This window comes from Micropterus salmoides, unplaced genomic scaffold (assembly GCF_014851395.1).
Source record: "Micropterus salmoides isolate LMB-PRFRI ecotype aquatic unplaced genomic scaffold, ASM1485139v1 Ms_hic_scaffold_12, whole genome shotgun sequence".
Lineage (NCBI taxonomy): Eukaryota > Metazoa > Chordata > Actinopteri > Centrarchiformes > Centrarchidae > Micropterus > Micropterus salmoides.
This window is the reverse complement of record NW_024040263.1, coordinates 16,872,160-16,891,462: the sequence shown is the minus strand read 5'-3', so window position 1 is coordinate 16,891,462 and position 19,303 is coordinate 16,872,160. Positions and strand designations below refer to the sequence as shown.

Below are 19,303 nucleotides of genomic sequence, written 5' to 3'. Positions count from 1 at the left end.
CGAGCAGTCTAATCCCCGCCTTCTTCTTTTTACATTTTTGATACTGTGTCTTATTTAAAGGAATTTTACCTTTTAAAACACTGTTAGCTATTTCGCATAACGCTACCAAAAGGTCTGGTGATGCAGATTTAAGAATAATGCTCCGTGCATAGTTTGCAGTAAAGACAGGTTTCTTTTAATGCGATCAGACATGTTTATTTACTTTCTCTTAGGCACAGTCTGAAATCATCAGGTGTCTTAGCTTTAAAATCAATCATCAAGTAACCGTAAGGAACACTCATGGTGGCATCCTCGAAACAATCCATAAAAAATGACTCTTCCCAGGAAACATTTGTCTAGCCATTAGCATGACTTGGTATTTATCTCTGGGATTTTTAAACAAAACAAGATAATTGGTATTCAAATTAATAGTACGGCTAACTTTGCCTTGAAAAAACTAATTCTGAACTAGGTATAAACAACTTAAATTTCTATGATGCACATATTTTGTAAACACATTTTGGACCTCAATGTTATTGCTAGCATCACTCATTAAATCATAATAACAACAAATTGTTTTTATCTAAAGGCAACAATAAACATAAAGAAGATGGCAATCCTTCAACGAAATTCACATTTCTAATTTTCAATAACTGGTCATACAATGGTTGCCAACACGAAAAAATATATACAACATTTTCAATCTGTTTTGAAATTAGCTTATCGGCATTTTCAATCAACAACACAAAATATCTTTTACCGCTGTTTGAAGGACCTGACACAATTAGACTAATAGGATGTTGTAGTCTAAAATCAAAACCATCAGTCTCCGTAACAGCCATGGTATGGTAAAGTTCTCAGATCAGAAAAAACTCTGCGTATCGTGTACACGACTTGAAGTCTTGGGGCTAATGTTTTATTTTTTAGTTTGAAAGCCTTTTTATTTCTCAGATACTTAAATTGTCTCCTATTGTTAGGATAGTAGATAGGGTGACATCTATCTTAGCTTAAATCCCATAATGTCCGACGCTCTGAAGTGTTTTGTTTACTAGCTATTAATTAAGATGTTGCCAGCAAAACACAAGAGTGAGTATGTTTCTCATGGCTTCCAGCGGAATTTGAGGACCTTAGCCAATCAGTGTTAAAGGCCGTCCCTCAGACATCCCGTGAGTCATAGCGCGACGGGAGCATTGTTAAAAATTACTGAAAAACCTTCTATTTGTATGAAATACAAAAGATGCTTTTCTTAAATGTTTCTGGTTGGAATATAATGTTTGGGGGGGCGGGGGCGCGCAAAGCTGGTCTTCAGCTTCACACAATATACTGGAAACTCGGGTAAACCCCTACTGCAACTTTACAGTAATACTTTTATCAGCTGCAGGTTGAACTAACATGGGTCGCGTTAGTTGGTAACGTTAATGTGGAAAGCGATATACCTTTGCACCGGATAACATTTGCAACTGTTCAGCGTTAGCCGGCAAGGATCTCATCATTGTATCTTTTTGAGATCATTAATGTCTTGCTTATTGCTCCTAAAAAGCAGTTGGAAGCTCTGGGGAGATGCTTGATTGTATTACATTAGTCTATGTTTGGAGAACCGTGCTGGAGGCTTGCCCTGAGCTGGATTTGAACCCCGCTCCTGCTGTTCAAAGGGCGACAATGCCGCTGCGCCATCCAGCTAAAGGTAAAAGTGAAGGTCTGATTGTCTTTATATAGAGTACAATTTTCCTTTACTTAAAAGAGGAGAAATATCATTTCCACAATTAGTCCTCAAGATTCTACTCAAGTAATAAAAGTATTCCATAGTGAATGTACTTAAGTATCAAAAGTAAAAGTGCTTATTCTATATGACAGATACATGTTGTATCTCAGTTCTTGTGTGCATTCGGTCCTTAATGAATTAATCTCTAAACATCATGTCAAAGTATTGGGTTTTCCAGTTATGCTGGCTGTGACTACTGTAGCAAATTGGAAAACATGACATTTGAAAGTGCATTATTTTCAATGTCAAAATTTATTTTATTTTTCTCAGTAACTTGTAACAGATTATTAACAATAAATACAATAAAGATTTGAAATTAAAGGGAGTAAAAGTACAAACCCCCATAAAAAGAAAATACTCAACCTCAACATTTGACGTAAGTAAAGTACTTGAGTAAAATAACCCCTAAGTGGGGTCACTAAGACACAGCTGAGAAATATCTTGGGAGCTTTTTTTCTGATCCACATTCCAGAGACTGAAATTGCACTTATTTAAGATACTGTAGAGATCTCATCTTTTGATCAGAGTAAGACAGAGATATTTTTTGCTCCTGAGGCCAATATGAGAAAACTGAGACATATTTGAGAAGAATCATGAGATCCTAGGAGTCATAGCTGAGTTTTCTTTGAGCTCTTTCTCTGATCCAATGTTCAGGAGACTTAAATTAGACTTATATACGATCAGCTAGAGATCTCTTGTTTTGATCAAAGTCAGACATAAATGAGATTTTATATGGTTGTTTCTCCTGAGATGAATTTGAGAAGTGGGAGAAAAGGCCTTTGGTCTCCGCTGGTTTTAAAATCAGCTCATTTGTGAGAATAGAAGATCTCATCTTGGATTTTGCTTTCCTATGGGTGTGCTTCATTTCTAAGTGAGTTTTGAGCCCATTGACAATAAGACAATGAAAATTTGATTCATTTCATTGAAAAACTTACATATAGTCCCTGTAATTTTTTATAAATGTAAAATCAAGCATCAGTTTTGAATCTAATTGTGACCCTCAACAATACAATTGAGCCACAATATGCACAAATATTTCCACTTCCATGGTTACACCCATTTAAAACATTATACAGTACTTCCTTCCTCTTCAAATACACACACACACACACACACAGACAATGAAACACCTCCACCTCTCTAGTTCCTGTGTTTAGGAAGTGTGTCTGGGCAGGGTGACCTCCATCCCTGTAATTAACTTGGTTTAATAACATTATTTCAGTTTGGTTGCTTGTGCACACAAAAGCACACACACACACACACACACACACACACACACACACAGACAAGGACACTCATAGTCCCTCAGCAGGCCCCAGGAGGCCTGTAGTTTTTAGAGTCGAAAGTGGCATCTCATTTATCTTGGCTGTTCTTCCAAACTGCAGAGAAAGGACCGGAAACATGGGGTGGGGGATAATAATGGACATCAGCACTCATAATGAATAAAGTGAAAGAGTTTACTGAATCTACAAAGTTATAAAAGTTGGTTTTGTATGTGTGACCTCCCTTGCAAATGTGCCAATAGTTCAGTCTGGGGCAGTGTGACTTTGTGTGACTTCCCTTTCTCTCTATTGTTTACTTCATTGCCTAGATGTCGGTTTTTCTGTCTGATCCTCTGCTGTTGTACACTTATTGTTGCCTGTTGCTGCACCTGTCTTGCACTCTTTGTACAGGCAGACCCTGTGTTTTTGTGTCTGTGTGCTTGTCTGCTGTCCATAAGTGAGTACTTGTGTGTTTACATTAAAGCGTCAGAGTGAGCGTTGGCCCTAGAGGGCCATCGACCTTTCTGTGAGTCATTACTTGACCTCTCAACTCTGCCTTGACCCCTGCATGTGCCAGCTGAGCCCCTCTCCGTTCACTATTGCTTGCTGGGTTTTATTCACACAATCTGGTAGCAAATCTAGCAAATTTACAGTCAGTGTGCATTTGTTTGTGTTTACTTAACCCTAACCTAAATTCTAACCTGAAAATTAAAACCAAGTCTTAACCATTCAGATGACCCTTGGAAGTAATGAGGACTGCCCATAATGTTGGTCTTCACAAAGACAGCAATGCAAGCCCACACACATACACACACACTCAGGCCAATGCAGAGAGGGATAAATGATAGTAAAAACATAAATTAATTCATTTTTAAAAATGTGTATAAAAAAACAATAAGCTGTTACTGATTCTTTAAGCACTTTTGTCAAAAGTCACATTACTAATTGATAACAATACATTTTGAACAGTAAACTTCACTGGGAATAAAATCATTATTTTCCAATCTGTGGAATTACTTTTATTATCCAATAAAGTCAGAAAAAAAGATCATACATAAAACTGCAGCTTATACAACACTGAAGCATAAATGCCACATATATTGTACAATGATAAAAGAGTCGTGGTGCCAAAAAATATTTTTTAAAAGCCCAGTCAGACACAACAAACCCACACATCGCAGCCAAACCCACCAGAACGTGCCTCCCCTCTTCCGCTGGTCGATATGTAATTAAAACAGCAGACGTGTGTGTGTGTGTGTGTGTGTGTGTGTGTGTGTGCACGCGCATGCATAAGTGCATGTGATTTATGGCACATTTCCTTCTCAATTCAATGCAAGGTTAATACTACAGGCCACCGCAGCTGGTATCCCCAGAGTGTTTGCCACTGACCCCTACACACACACACATTAACACACTCACACACAAATGGAGAGAGTCAGAGATTGAGAGAGAGAAATAGAGACATAATTGTAATGAATTTTAAACAAAATCACTCTGGCCGCAATTCATATCCCACAATCCTCTCTGCTTTTTCCCGTTATCAGTAACACACACACACACACACACACACACACACACACATATTCAGTGCCACAAGGCATCCCGTTTCCATTTCCAAAATTCTCCAACCTTCATCTCAAAAAGTAGTCCAATAACTCTACTCCAGTTATCTTGTAGCTAGAAGTATCACCCCCTGGGCACCAACAAAAAGGTCTCAATATGCCTAAAATGTTTGGTTTGGGGAAGAAAACCAACACTGGGAGTGGATGACTTTGTTAGTGTGTACTGATTGAGTAAAGGAAAAAAGAGCTCGTGAACACACATACACACACACAGAAACATGCAGACTTACTGTCTCGGCTGAACACTAAAATTGCACCAGAGCCTGAGTTTGATAGGAAAGTAGGAAGGGAAGGAAAGACATTTTATTCAAAGCTGTGCGCCTGCTTTTTCTTTCTCATTTGTAGTTGCTGGCTCAGTTTCACCTAAATCTCATCCACCTCCTCTCCTCTCCCATCTCTCGATTTCTCATATCCTGGCCCCCCTCTCCAAACCCTCTCAGGCTTATTAACACTTATGAATTCATCTCCCCTCCTTTGTCTCCCTTAATTCCTATCTCACTCCCTATTTCATTATTACTGTGTGTCTGTGTGTGTGTGTGTGTGTGTGTGTGTGTGTGTGTGTGTGTGTGTGTGTGTGTGTGTGTATTCCTCTGATTGAGCTCCATGACTCTCTCTGCTCTGCCCTATTGTACATGACCATAGGGGGATTTGGGGGCTTTGATGGGGCACTGACAACCCCCTACATCCCACCACGTCTGGTAGGAAGACAGAAACACAAGGCCATCTGTCCGGGAAAAAAAAAAAACACACACACGCAAAATTTTCTCACTGACCAGTATCCACCAACACACTGGCTGTAACCTGAGAGGCGTCATTGCATGAAAAACACACAACAAGCAGATGGAACAATGGTGAAGTTGAAAGGCAACAATGTGTATGTGTGTGTGTGTAGATAAGAGGGACGGAAATGTAGGCAGTGAGTGGAGAAAGACTGGTTGTAATTGTTGTGTGTGTGTGTGTGTGTGTGTGAGAGAGCAAGAGAGAGAGAGAGAGAACACGCCCACCTGCCAGCACACCACACACGTAGATCAGTCCGATCCGCAGGGCTCCGTGGACCATTTCTAGAGGGACTCCCACCAGCAGCTGCATGGCCATGTTCAGACTCAAGTGTTCAATCCTGTAAAAACACACAGACACACACACAGACAAGGGGTCAGAGTTAAAACTAAATCTATAATTAATCACAGGAAAATGAGCCACAATATTAGTAGAAAATGTCATAATAATATCAAAAGTGAATCGCACTCAAAGCGATAGTTTTAGTAGGTTGATTCTTGTGAATGAGTCTGAAAAACAACCGTGAAATTCCATTTATTTCCATTATGAACTAATGGACCTTAATAGAGTTTAAAGTCTCTGTAGAGTTTACTTCATTGTGCTCAAAGTGTTGCGAAATTACATTTAAGAAATAAATCTGCAATGTGTGTTTCCAGCAGCGTTGTCCCAGTTACTGCAGTGCACTGAACTATTTTCATTGGAACTGAGTACACAGTCCCTATGAAAACTCTTGACAAGGTGTTCTGTGGATTATTTAGAATATCCTGCACACTGTTTCAGGAAAGACATGATTTAGACATTTTCTAAATTAATATTAATTATCAATCGATGTGATGGAACCAAATGAAATGACTATATTATTCATTATTATCAAAATTGTTGCTGATAAATTTTCAGTTGATCAGATTATCAATTAATCAAACTGTCTGCATGGGCAGACAACAGTACAGAAGATAAAATTATTTTGTTTTGTAATTTGAGTAAATCAACCCTGTCAGGCTTAAAAAAAAACATTTCCATTTGTACTCGTGGAAACTTTAAATGAGACAAAGAAAGCCAGAGAAAGGGATGGGCAGTGGGCGAGTCTGATCAGTTCTCCACTGAGGTTTGTTTGTGGGGCCAACATTCAAACTCTGTTTTAGTATTGCGAAGGATCAGCACTGCTGAGCTGTTGGCAAGATTACATGGTTCATGTATGTGTGTGTGCAGCTACTTAGCATAATGTGTCACAAAAATAAAAACTAAATGGTTAACAATGCTGTTTACTAGTGTTTAATGGAAATTTTTGCACTGGCTTCTAAACACTGCAAAACACACCTAGTGAACCACTGATGATTTACGTCTGTCTACAGATTGTTTACATTTTGCCAACCATTTTTAAATCCATGATGCACTTTTTACACAATTTCATGCAACTCACAAGCAGCTTGACAATAACTTATTTCCCTGCCAATAAAATTCTCCAAACCCCAAGTCACGGATGTGATAATAAACTTTTTCAGTTCCTTCTATGGGTGAGGCGTCAGATGATTGACAGGAAACAGACTCAACTCTGGCACCATACAATGATAAAACAGAAACAGTGACAAAATCAAATTCTGGATTTATGTTCACTGTGATGGAAGCTGTTTCTTTGCTGTGAAAGAGTGAAAGGTAGCAAATGGCTTCTTCTGAAAGAATGAAAGATACCTCTGTGCATAGACATAAAAAGAAATAAAGAAAGGAAAAGGGCAACCTAGATGACTCGCATAATAAAAAAACACGTTAATCCTTTAACAAATAACAAACACAATGATCAGTCAGTTCACCTTAGATATAGTTAATGGTATTTTGAAGTCCAAAATGATTACATGTCACTGATTTGTGATAAGTGATAAGACTCAGTTACTAAGACCAGAGTGTAAGAGTGTGCAGCGTTGTCAGCTGCATGTTTCCTCCAGGACCACATTATTATGCTTGCTCACAGACGCACATACAGAACATCTGCTCCTTCATCAAACCACACTGTCATGACCATCAACAGATAATCATCTGCACACTCCAGTGCACTCAAACATTACATATGAACAGACGGAGATACACAGTGTGTACACTCACCACACACACAAACACACGCACGAACACACACACACACACTGACGGAAATGCATTCACACAATCCTCCCCACAGCACAATAAAAAGAGAGGCAGCGGCTGCAAATGTACCCAGATCTGTTCACAGCATGTGTTTCAGTGCAATGACTTTAAGCAAGGGATAGCTTGTTCACACACAAGCACAACCACACACGCATACGGCGCCCTTCATGGCTAGAAAGTCCTTCCAGCCAAACCTCAGTCAGCAGCACGGACAGCAGAATCCAAAAGGACAGCCGCTAGCATAATCCGACCTCTCCTTTTCTCTCTCCCTGTCTTTCTCCCTCATAATCTTTATCATTGTCTCTCACTCGCTTCAATCACTTCCCTCTTCTTTTTTCTGTCTCTGCCATCTCTGTTAAACATCTGCTGAAAGGGAGATGACAGAACGAAAGCGAGAGACAGGGAAAGGACTCTCCCTTTACCCCTTATTCGACAGATACACAAACAGAACTGTCGAATGATTTGTGTCCTGTTGGTAGATTCTGGGAAAAAAAACAGCATCAAACAGCTTAGAAATGAATACAAACATTCCCCAGACAAACACACACAATGCTCCCAACACAGACAGGAAAAAACAAGACATGGCCACTAATCTATTTCGTTTGAAACAACCCGGCCACCTCAACCACAATGCCGACAGAGAGGATCGTTCCAGTGATCAGAGAGACAATGTGGGATATTGATTGGCTGGGAGAGACCTGTCCAAATGCAGAAGGACAACTCCACTCCAGAGAACAGTGGCTATCTATTTCTATACTTTTAATGAGGCTATTGTGTCCAGATGACCATGAGCTTTCAGGGTGCTCAACAAAAGCACAGGTTAAGCACTGGTTCACCAAACAGCTGAACTTTTACAACGTGTTCAGCTTACTGCACAATTCAAGCATTGAACTGGTTTCTTTTCATATCTCCGCTGCATCAAACTGATGAAAAGATTGTGATGCACTAATGAAAAGAAAGAACAAGAGACACAAACTGGCCAAACCCTCGCAAAAGAAACAATGTATCACCATTCAGCCAGCATAGATTGTACTGCAACAGTATCATTTATTATTGCAGCACAAACTTTCTCGTGACAATGAGAAGTGGATGAAAGGAAAAAAATGTGGAAAGATATATTTTGCTGCAAAATGTTTAGAGTTGTGGTTTAATTTTGCAGGAAGTTAATCCTCCTGAAGTTCTCACTGCTGCTACAGACATGCTGTTTCTGTAGAAGAGAGAGAGTCTGCATAATGCTCTACTGAGGGATGTTTAGGGGCCAATATTTACACTCTGTTTTAGGATCAGTCTTACTGAGCTGCTGATGGGATTACATGGTTTGTGTGTGTGTGTGTGTGTGTGTGTGTGTGTGTGTGTGTGTGTGTGTGTGAGAGAGAGAGAGAGGCAAAAAAATAATTATGGAAACCGTGGTATCAGTCAGTCAATAAAGCTTTTCAAAAGACAGTGTCACTGTTTATGATTATATAAAGCAGGTACAGGTACTCAGGGTGCACACAGTGTCGTGCTTTTTAGCTCCTGTTCTTGACCTTCATTGAAGAGTATTCCATCTTTGCCCCAGTGCTTACTGCCACTGTTTAGTACATTACAGCTAAATAAAGAGGAATTGAAATATATTTTATTTGTGGGGTTAAATGATTGGTAACTTTTGGCGTCTATCTGGAAAGACATGAATGCAGCAATGCAAATTGGAAGAACTGAGCGAGCACACTGCAGTCGGCAGCAGAGAGACACGGCTGCAACCGTCACCATCAAAGTACATCAATAGCTTTAATCAGAGAGATATAGTGACTGGTTCATTTTGAAAAGGTCTATATCTGTAGGGATCCTTTCCACAGTGTTGTCAGACATGTACAGTTCCCTCCAAAAGTATTGGAACGGTAAGGCAAAGTCCAGTGTTTTTGTTGTTCACTGAAGACATTTGGGTTAAAGATCTAAAGATCAGTATGAGACAAGAGTTCAGAATTTTAGCTTTTATTTCCTGGTATCGACATCTAGATCTAGTGTTAAACAACTTAGGACATATCACCATTTGTATTAGACCACAGCATTCTTAGGGGAGCAAAAGTAATGGAACAAATAACATTAATAAAATGTTTCTCCCTTCAGTCTCCTCTTAAGGAGGTGAAATGCATGCTCTATTGGGTTAAGGTCAGGTGATTGACTTGGCCAGTCTAAAACCTTCCACTTTTTTCCCCTGATGAAGTCCTTTGTTTTGTTGGCAGTGTGTTTTGGGTCATTGTCCTGCTGCATGATAAACTTCCTCCCGATGAGTTTCAATTTATTTCTCTGAAAATTAGCAGACAAAATGTTTCTGTACACTTCTGAATTCATTCTGCTGCTACCATCATCAGTTACATCATCAATAAATATTAATGAGCCTGTTCCAGAAGCAGCCATGACATTACCTCCACCATGCTTCACAGATGAGCTTGTATCCTTCGGATCATAAGCAGTTCCTTTCTTTCTCCACACTTTGGCCTTTCCATCACTGTGGTAGAGATTAATCTTGGTCTCATCAGTCCATAAGATTTTGTTACAGAACGTTTGCGGCTCATCTCTGTACTGGTTTGCATTTTGTGGTGTGGCCTCTATATTTCTGCTCTCTGAGTCTTCTTCGAACAGTGGATTGTGATACCTTCACCCCTGCACTGTGGAGGTCATTGGTGATGTCACTTACTGATGTTTTGGGGGTTTTCTTCACAGCTCTCACAATATTTCTGTCATCAATTTCTGTTGTTTTCCTTGGCTGACCTGTTCAACGTCTGTTGCTCAGTACACCAGTAGTGTCTTTCTTTTTCAGGACATTCCACATTGTTGTGCTTGCTATGCCCAGTGATTGTCGAATAGCTCTGTTCGATTTTCCTTCTTTTCTCAGCTTGACAATGGCTTGCTTTTCTCCCACAGACAGCTCTCTGGTCTTCATGTTGGTTTATCCTCTTTAACAGGAAATGCAGTTTTTATAGGTTTGAACCAAGGATGAAAACTTTGACTAGTCCTGCAGAGCTATTTAATGTTTGGACAATCAACCTAAAAGCCAACACCTGGATAACAAACAAACATCTGTCAGTCACATGTTCCAATAGTTTTGCTCACTTGAAAAATTGGTGGGTTCAAACAAAGGGTGATATGTCCTGAGTTGTTTAACACATCTAGATGTGAATACCACGAAATGAGAGCTGAAATTCTGAACTCTTGTCTCATACTCATCTTTTGATCTTAAATCCAAATGTCTTCAGTGAACAACAAAAACAAAGGAAGTTGCCTTACCGTTCCAATATGTTTGGACGGGACTGTATGTAAGGCTTTGCGTGTGCAGTTCATACAAAAGATACTGCATGTTTCTCCGCCACTTCCCATTGGGACCTAAATCACTTCAATATGATCCTGTGTAATCAGTGCATGCTAAACATCTAATCTTTTAACCACACACTGTCATCCCTACTGTCTACCCTCTAGGTTCGCCTTATTAAATACATTTACCCAGAAGGTAATTAAACCTGGATGACCTAGTCTAAACTGATAATAAAATAGTCTGTAGTACTTGGAGAGGAGGGAGAGTAGGGAGAGGAGAGGAGAGGAGAGGAGGAAGAGGAGAGAAGAGGAGAGAAGATAGGCTGAAGGATGGTAGCTTTTTATTAAATTATCTGCCAAGTTAATATTTAGTGGTTAATTTTAGCAGACGAGAGTGATTATGGCGACAAATGCTCCCCACACTCATATATGACAGCAGCATTGCAGTATGTACACATTACACCAATGATCCAATAATAATCGCTTGTTTGAGAACATGGTATCACTTTTATTTATAACTTCACATAGAGTGAAAATGAACTGCATCCAAAGACTCATTAGCAATTCACAATCTTTCATTTTCCCATCCCCTCTTGCTTATCTGCATTTTCCCTTCATGACTGAAAAGGATTTAATTGCTTTCAGTTGTTCCGCTGCGCTCTGCCTTACTGAATTTTTCAAATGCCATAAACCCAAACCACCCGAGGCGTCACAGATATGCAGTGCCTCTAGTTTGTGTTTATCAATATGTCATTTCAACTCACTGGTGTCACATGCACTCCGCCAATGACAAGGCTGAAGTAAACACATTGTAGCGGATGAGTTCAGGTCATGGAAAATGTGTCATTGAGGCATTTCCAGCATCCAAAATTTGGATGCTGACGGGGAAGAAACACTCAACTGTGTCCGTAGGAACTGCAGAATGGCTTAACGCTCATAATTAGAAAACCAGTAGCGAGATGTTAACTCACCCAGTGTGCATGAAAATGTAGCTGAGGTACCTCCACGCTTGGGCTCGTAGCTGGGGGTGGTAAGGTAAGGGGCTTTTTAGAAAGGATGGGCTGGACACCTGCAGGACCAAGCGGTCTAGCTGGAACCCATAATACATGAACACGGCTACCTGGGAAAACACAGACAGACAATACAGAATGTGTGCTTTCACTAAAATGATGCTTAGCATCATAAATCTGAAATAAATGGCTCAGGTAATTAGATGAAAGTTGAACACAAACTTTAAACTTAATTCCTGTACTCTTCTTCAAGAGTTATCAGTCAAATTATATTGAATGAGAAAGAAAAAGCACTCCTGAAATCAACAAGCCATCATCAGTTTTCTAAGAGCAGATGATATTTCAATGTAATTTGCTTTATTTGAACACAGATAATGATATTGGACCCAAGCTATTCTACCAAGCTCAATACATGCACATAATGATTTGTAATGAATCAACATTCCTTCTGTGCATTGCAATCTATCATGCAAGACTTTTATTTACTTATATTATGACATATATAAAGCTACCCTAGGGAGTTTCCTTGTGTGAGTGTTTCTTCCCGACATATTGAGTACACCCTTGAGGCCTTGCAAAAGTGTTGAAATATTTTCGATCTATGTCCCTTTAAGAAAGAGAACAGGACACATACTGCTCTCACGCTTCCAAACAATTTACCTCAGCAATGGTGATAGCCAGGATGAGCCAGGGAGGGGGGCAGTAGGTGTAACTGTCAAAGTACCACTTGCGGTCAACCTCGCGAGGCAGTGTCTCATAGGCGACGTGTCGGACCAGCCGTTGAGACAGCCCCAAGCCAACCTCATCTCTAAGACTGCAGCCTTTTAGCTGCCGGCTCCCCTGCAAAATGGCCCTCCGGAAACTGTTGGAGCGCTTGTTACTCATCTGTAGAAACGAGGAAGGAGGAGAGGAAAGTGACGAAGGAAGAAGAGACAGCGGAGGCAGAGACAAGAGTCAAAAAAGAGGGAGGAGGGGGGAACACAGACAGAAGGAGAGAAGGGTGAAACAGGAGACAGGTCAGATTATTTTACTGCTTTATTATCATTAGTGCAGTAGGCTTTTACATTAATAACCATCCTATTTATTTACAACACTGGTACTCTGGATACCAATCCTCCTTAGTCCAGCACACTGACAGACCCCTCCCACTTCACCATGCCAACAGAAAGCCTGTATCGTCCCCTAACAAACATTTCACTGCTTCCCTTTCTGTCTAATAGTTCATTTACAAACATATATATGTCCATTTTTGATGGGCGGGAACGTTCATTCCATCATCGTTTATCTTTCCAAACCTTTCAGTTATGGAAGATCCTGTCAATCAGTATCATTCTTTTTAAACCTGAGAGAACAGCTACTAGTCTCATTTAATAAGCACTGTCATCTGTTTTGATTTAGTGCAGCAGTTTTTAAAGCACTGGTGTCACATGTTTCAAACAGTGGGCTTCTCATTTCACACATACAGTGGAGATACATGTAGGCAGTCAAAACACACACATGAACACATTTTCTATTAAACACATATGCACAACCCTGACCCACAAAAGTAGATATGTCCACAGTGAGGATTTGAGGAATGTTCTCGTGTTAAAATTATTCATGCACCTCCCATGAGATGAGTGAGTCCTTGAAGTCCTTTTAGTGAAATTACACTTCCTTTGAGTGCACCATCTAGAAGGATCACAAGCTGTATCACAAACAGGGGTAGCCATTTCTATCCTTTTTCAAACGGTTCCTGCTGAATTCTGCAACAGCATGAAGGTGAGAAAAGTGAGAATAATATGTGGGCGTTTCAGCTGCTGATTATTTTTTTATGATCAGCAATTTATTAGCCACATTACCGACAATGCATATCCATCCTAAATCAGTCTTTACCCTTTGCAATTCATACACAGTGTGAATGAATATATTTATATGGGGAACAATGGAACAGGAAATTATTACTATATATATTACTATTAATACTAAAACTAAAAACTAAAAAAGTGTGCCTTTTACTAAACTTGCTGTGTGTTTTATAAGATTTACCATGACAATGCAATGACTCCTCTCCCTCCTTCTCTCTTTCCCCAGTCTCTTCTCACTCTGCTCTGTTTATGTCACACTCCATAACTCAACTCTACTATTGTGTTTGTGTCTCTAGGATTGCAGGAAGCCCAGATGTGTCAGTTAGTGGATGTTATTTTAAGGGAGAGTGATATTGGCTTTTTTAGCAAGTATTGGCAAAATTAACACATGTAATGTTGCTTTCAGCAATATAAGTATCGTGAAAGGTGAATGAATAAAACTACTGCAACTTGCAAGTGTTGCTTGCGTACTGAAGCTGTGATTGATGTTAATTTAGCCAGATGTAAAATCAGACTATCAATAAAATCTCTGTATGAACAGTTGGCTGATAGTTCTTCCAGCACTGTTTAATGAGACGTTTACTGTCTCTGTATGTATCACTGTTTGGAGATAAACTCCAGAAAAGGACAATTATTTCAGCCTTTGTGTTAGGCACAGAGAGCTGTGGGAAAATTATTACGGGTTACCATGGCCACTTCCAGAACGCACACACACACACACACACACACACACACACACACACTCACCACACACACACCTAGACCTCCCCCAGGCAGCCATGCCCCATAAAGACAGTCAATTCTTCGTGTGAAGTGACTGCAATTCCTGTCCTCTTTGTACAACACAAAAGGAAGAATGACATTCTGTCTATTTACCCACTGGCAAGAGGAAAAGGAGAGGGGAAGAGGAGAGGTGAAAGGGACAAATGGGTGTTCAGCCGGCAAGAGACAATTTCACAGTTTGATCAATGGAAAACACAGTCAGAGGAGAGGGACAGCGGAGAGAGAGACATAAGCAGGAAGATGGCTAAAAAAAGGGGGACTAAAAGTAACAGCAGCAGACATGTATTAGCTTCACAGAAGTACACTTCATGGTGAAACATATGTGGACACCTGAGCACTACACCCATATGTCATTGCTGCCTCCACTCTTCTGAAAAGCTTTCCACAAGATTTTGGAACTGGGCTGCAGGGATTTGCTCCTATTCAGCCACAACAGCACTAGTGGGCATTTAGACTAAAAGGAAAAATTGCAATGTTTCAGATACTGGTAAGATGGTAAAAGACAATCCAGGAACTCCAGTTTTAGTAATAGAGCCATAAGTTACAGTGACTTTATCTTTTGTCACAAAGATCGCGAGGAAAAAAATAGAAATACAGCAATTGATCTTCGAGGAATGTGTATTTGGATTTATTTGACTGGCCAACACAGAACCTTGTTGTATTCTGTTGTGGTGAAAGTTGTAAGTGAATGGATTTTTGGCATCACCTGCTTTTATTAGAGTAGAGTAGTTGACAGGAGAGACATGACATGAAATGAGGAGTGAGAGAGAGATGGGGAACAACATGCAACAAAGGTCCCCAAGCAGAGTCCAACCAGGGACGTCATGGTCGGCACCTTAAACCCCAGGCCACCAGGGGGCCCCCAGATTCACATTTTTTGTCTGATGACCATGTGTAGTTGTTTTTTTTTTTTGCCAGAACCCTGTGTGTTGGCAGCCCCATTCATCAGTTCCTCCACACCAAACTTTGAAAACTATTTGTTTATGGATGTCACTTTGTGTTGGGATGTTTAAAACAGAGAAAAACGTCTTCTCCAAACTGTTGCCACAAAGTTGGCATCAAAGTATTGTCTAAAATATAACTGTATACTGTAACATGGAACTAAACCTAGCCAAAACCATGAAAACAGGAGGGGAATCCACATAGTTTTCACAATATAGTGTATCTCAAGCAAAATAAAACTACATCAGGTATAAACAACCCGAAACAGCACATCAGTGCATCTGTAAACAGAAATCCATCACAATCATTCCACAATATCATCCCACTGGGAGAAACAGAGGAGTGGTTCCACCTTTTCTGTTGATATTTTGGGAAGTATAAACCTATTACTGAGCCATTTGGTACCCAGGACAGTCGCCTTGTGATGTATGAGAGCGAGAGTCAGACAGAAGGAGATGGATGGACAGAAAGAAGAAGGAAAAAGTCACTGATAAGGAAGAAGCAGTGGGGGGAAAGCTGAGAGCTTATGCAAAGCAAGACAAACCGAAGGAGAAGGTAAAAGAGTGAGAGAAGATGCAGGGAGGAGAGGGAGTGAGCGGTGATTTTAAGGCTGACTGTGACAGAGCAGTGAACAGGCAATTAATGACAATCACATTGATGGAGGAGCCGCGGTGCAAAGGAGAGATGGCGCGATGAATAAACCCCTCACAGTTTGTCTCTGTCTGTCTTGGCCTCCTCCTCTAATTCTTTTCTTCATTTATTTTTCCCTTCCTTCCTTCCTTCTATTAGGGAAGAAGTGCTGGAGAGAGAAAAAATGCACCAACAGAAACCAGTCAATTAAAACTTGTTGCAAGAATTATAATTAATTATAATCAAGTTCCCATATTGGCCCTTTGATCTTTATCTTCAAGACCATTAATGGCTGCCCTTAGAATTATTTTGTGTTTACATACATTTCTTTAGATAATGGCATCATATTTACAAGCTTTTTCCCAGAAGTGTGGGCATAAATCCTTATCGATAACACCAAACTTTCAGCCTTGAATAGCTGGCTACTGTTGCCTGAAACAGAGGTGTACACTCTTCTTCTGTTACTAGTTTGGTCTATAAAATCTTGAAAAAGTAGGAAATGCTTAGAACGTTTTCCAAGAGCCCAAGGTGATGTCTTCAAAGTCTTGAAAACCTAAAGATATTTCATTTACAATGATTTTAAAAAGAGAGAAAGCAGCATATGTTCACATTTTAGTAACTGGAACAGGCAAATGTTTGGCATTCAAGCTTGATAACTAAGTAACAAATCGATTAATGTAATCTAAATTAATTGTTATACATGTCACTCTTTTTTCACTCCCTCCTTTCCCTGTATTGCTCTCTGTGTTAAGCTTTCGTTGCTCTGTTGCTGCTTCTATGAATGTCTAAACCATTGAGTGGGTGGATACAATAGGAACTAAGACAGAAAATGTGAATGTACACACAGATGCTGGGACCCCATTCCTCTCTGTCCCACTTCAAGTTGCACACCATGACCCACAGCTTGTCACATGACATGAATGCACCAATTGGAAACCAAGAGCGAAAGTCCTTTTGACATTTTTCCAAGCTTCCTACAGGCCTCATTTCTCACCCACTGTATGAGACAATAAACAGCTCCGAAGAACAAGAGAAAAAGGGAGACATGGACACACTCATACTCACAGACAACAATGAATTCCCTACAGTCTCCACAAACACACACATACCCCCCCACTCCATCCCTCAGCCACCCAGGTGTTATTGTGTACCACACAACTACTCCCACTCCAAGACCACTCCACACTGTCGCCGGGTCAACAGTTCAGCCTCCCATGGGGAACAGCAGCAAGACAGCAGAGAACAGAAAATGAGAAGGTTAAGAGGCAGCAAGCTCAGCTGGAGATGCTTGAGTGAGACCTTGGACAATCAGCAGCAGGCTGCAGTTTAAAGGTGAAACTGAATGTGGGGCAAGGTGAGCTTTAAGAGGGGAATTTATCACCAGACTGAGAGTCATTTCCTATTATGAAGACTCTCCACCTTGTTGCTGAGGTGACCTTGGAATATGGCTTTTGGTGCTGGATGTAAAAATTAAAAGAAGTTTGATGTGTGACAAATTATGAGTGTAGATAATGTAAAGTGTTATAATAGTGTTGATAAACAGAGTTTAGTCAAGTCAAAAATAAGTCTCAGTTTTTGGCTGTGAAGTCCCAAGTGAAGAACCAAGTCAAGACAAAATCCTAAACTTAGTGTTTCGAGTCTTGAAATTAACAGAAATAATGATGGCCTCTTTGAAGTTTGTATTTATCATCATTACATTTAAAGGCAAAATGATCAGGTGTTTCTTGGTGTGTTCTTTGTGCGACACAGTTATACATACATTGGTAATTTCTGAGCTCAATGTTTTGCATATTGCTGTCAATTGTTTTTGTTGATGGCAGCAGTCTTCACAGTCGAATTTGATAATCTTATCAATCATTTTGCAGGTCTGCGCTGCCCACACCATACGTTTTCCCCCTGCTTGCAAAACACAATTATCTGCTGACAGATTAATTCAAAGTATATCCATTGTCAAGAACATGAGGAGCTGATTTGATTCATACATTTTTTAAATCTCTTATCTTGTGGAGGAAATCAAATCATTAGAAGTCAAAAGGTCCAATGCTGAACTCTGATGTCAGCAAGACTATAAAAGTTTAAAACATCTCACCAGGTTGACAAAGTCTTGGTAGCAGATCTTTCCATCAGCGTTGCCATCAGCGAGGGCCAAGAGGACTTCCAGTTTGTGGGGATCAAGCTCTGAACCATGGGTCGCCAGCAGGTCCCTGAAACGCTCCGTACTGATGAAGCCCGAATTCTCTGGGTCATACTGCAAGTGAACCCACACAGACCGTGCAACATTGATGAGAATTTAACGTAATGCATATAAGTGCAAGAATGGGGAAGTGTAAATAGAATATAACAGACACAAATACATTTATACCTGAAGCAAACTAAACTGTCCAACCGTAGATTAGAGGCACAACACACATGCAGCATACCAAATAAGCAGCAGATACCGATAAACATGTTAGAAGTTCATGAGCGTTCAGTATCCCCTAGTGCATAATTTTCTGTGCAGCCAAACATCAGAAGCTCAAAAACCCACCAGCAGTGGTTTAGTCATAGTTTAAGTGTTTTGTAAAAGAGCCCTAATTACTCCAAAAAGGCCCAACTGTTGAGGCGCAGCAGTAAACTTTTAACAGCTTTGGGATTTCAGTTTGAAATGACAAGCAGCACTGCATTTAGCAGTAGGCTGTTTTTTTGGCTTATTCACAGCCAGAACAGAGTGGGTATTCAAAATTATCTGTAAAACACCAGATATTCTGATATTTTAAAAGCTGTAAATTCAAAAGACCTTCAGAGCGCTGATTACTTAAGCACCAATGTGAAAGGAGCTATGCATTCCAGCTTTGCTATCCCCTGACATCTTGGTCCTACAGCTCTTTTTTTTTCTTCGCACGTAATAGCTTTCAAATCTTAAGTGGCAATTTAGAGTGAAACTGCCATTTAGAGATATGCAAATATTAAAAATATATATACGTTTTGTTTGTGTTTCACATTGTGAACTATACCCAAGAGAGATAGAAATTATGAAAGAGGTCTGCTGATTGGAGAGAAGTGAGCAAAAACACTTCTTACAGCCTTCTCTGTTTCTGATAGAATAGACCTCCTGTAATTTTGCCTGGACTCCTAAATATCAAGCTCTTGATGCCCTAAAAGAAGGATAAAACAGAAAATGGCGACAGCTATGCGACAATATTTGTCTCTTCAGGAGTTGAATATTCGATTTGAATGTCAGGTTGTTTGTGGATGCTGGCAGAAGGCATTTGCTAACTCTCCA

At 40.1% G+C, this 19,303-nt stretch overlaps 1 protein-coding gene across 4 annotated transcripts in view; it reads right to left on the bottom strand.

Moving 5' to 3' along the window:
* Window positions 1-19,303, bottom strand: part of rhbdl3 (rhomboid, veinlet-like 3 (Drosophila)) — a 65,236-nt gene that overhangs the window by 13,673 nt on the left and 32,260 nt on the right. For all 4 annotated transcript variants that reach the window (XM_038713751.1, XM_038713750.1, XM_038713752.1 and 1 more), the window contains 4 exons: window positions 18,131-18,289; window positions 12,500-12,724; window positions 11,801-11,949; window positions 5,630-5,742 (listed from right to left, as the gene is read on the bottom strand). In XM_038713751.1, coding sequence (XP_038569679.1) covers window positions 5,630-5,742; window positions 11,801-11,949; window positions 12,500-12,724; window positions 18,131-18,289 — 646 coding nt within the window. The remainder of the gene's footprint in view (window positions 1-5,629; window positions 5,743-11,800; window positions 11,950-12,499; window positions 12,725-18,130; window positions 18,290-19,303) is intronic.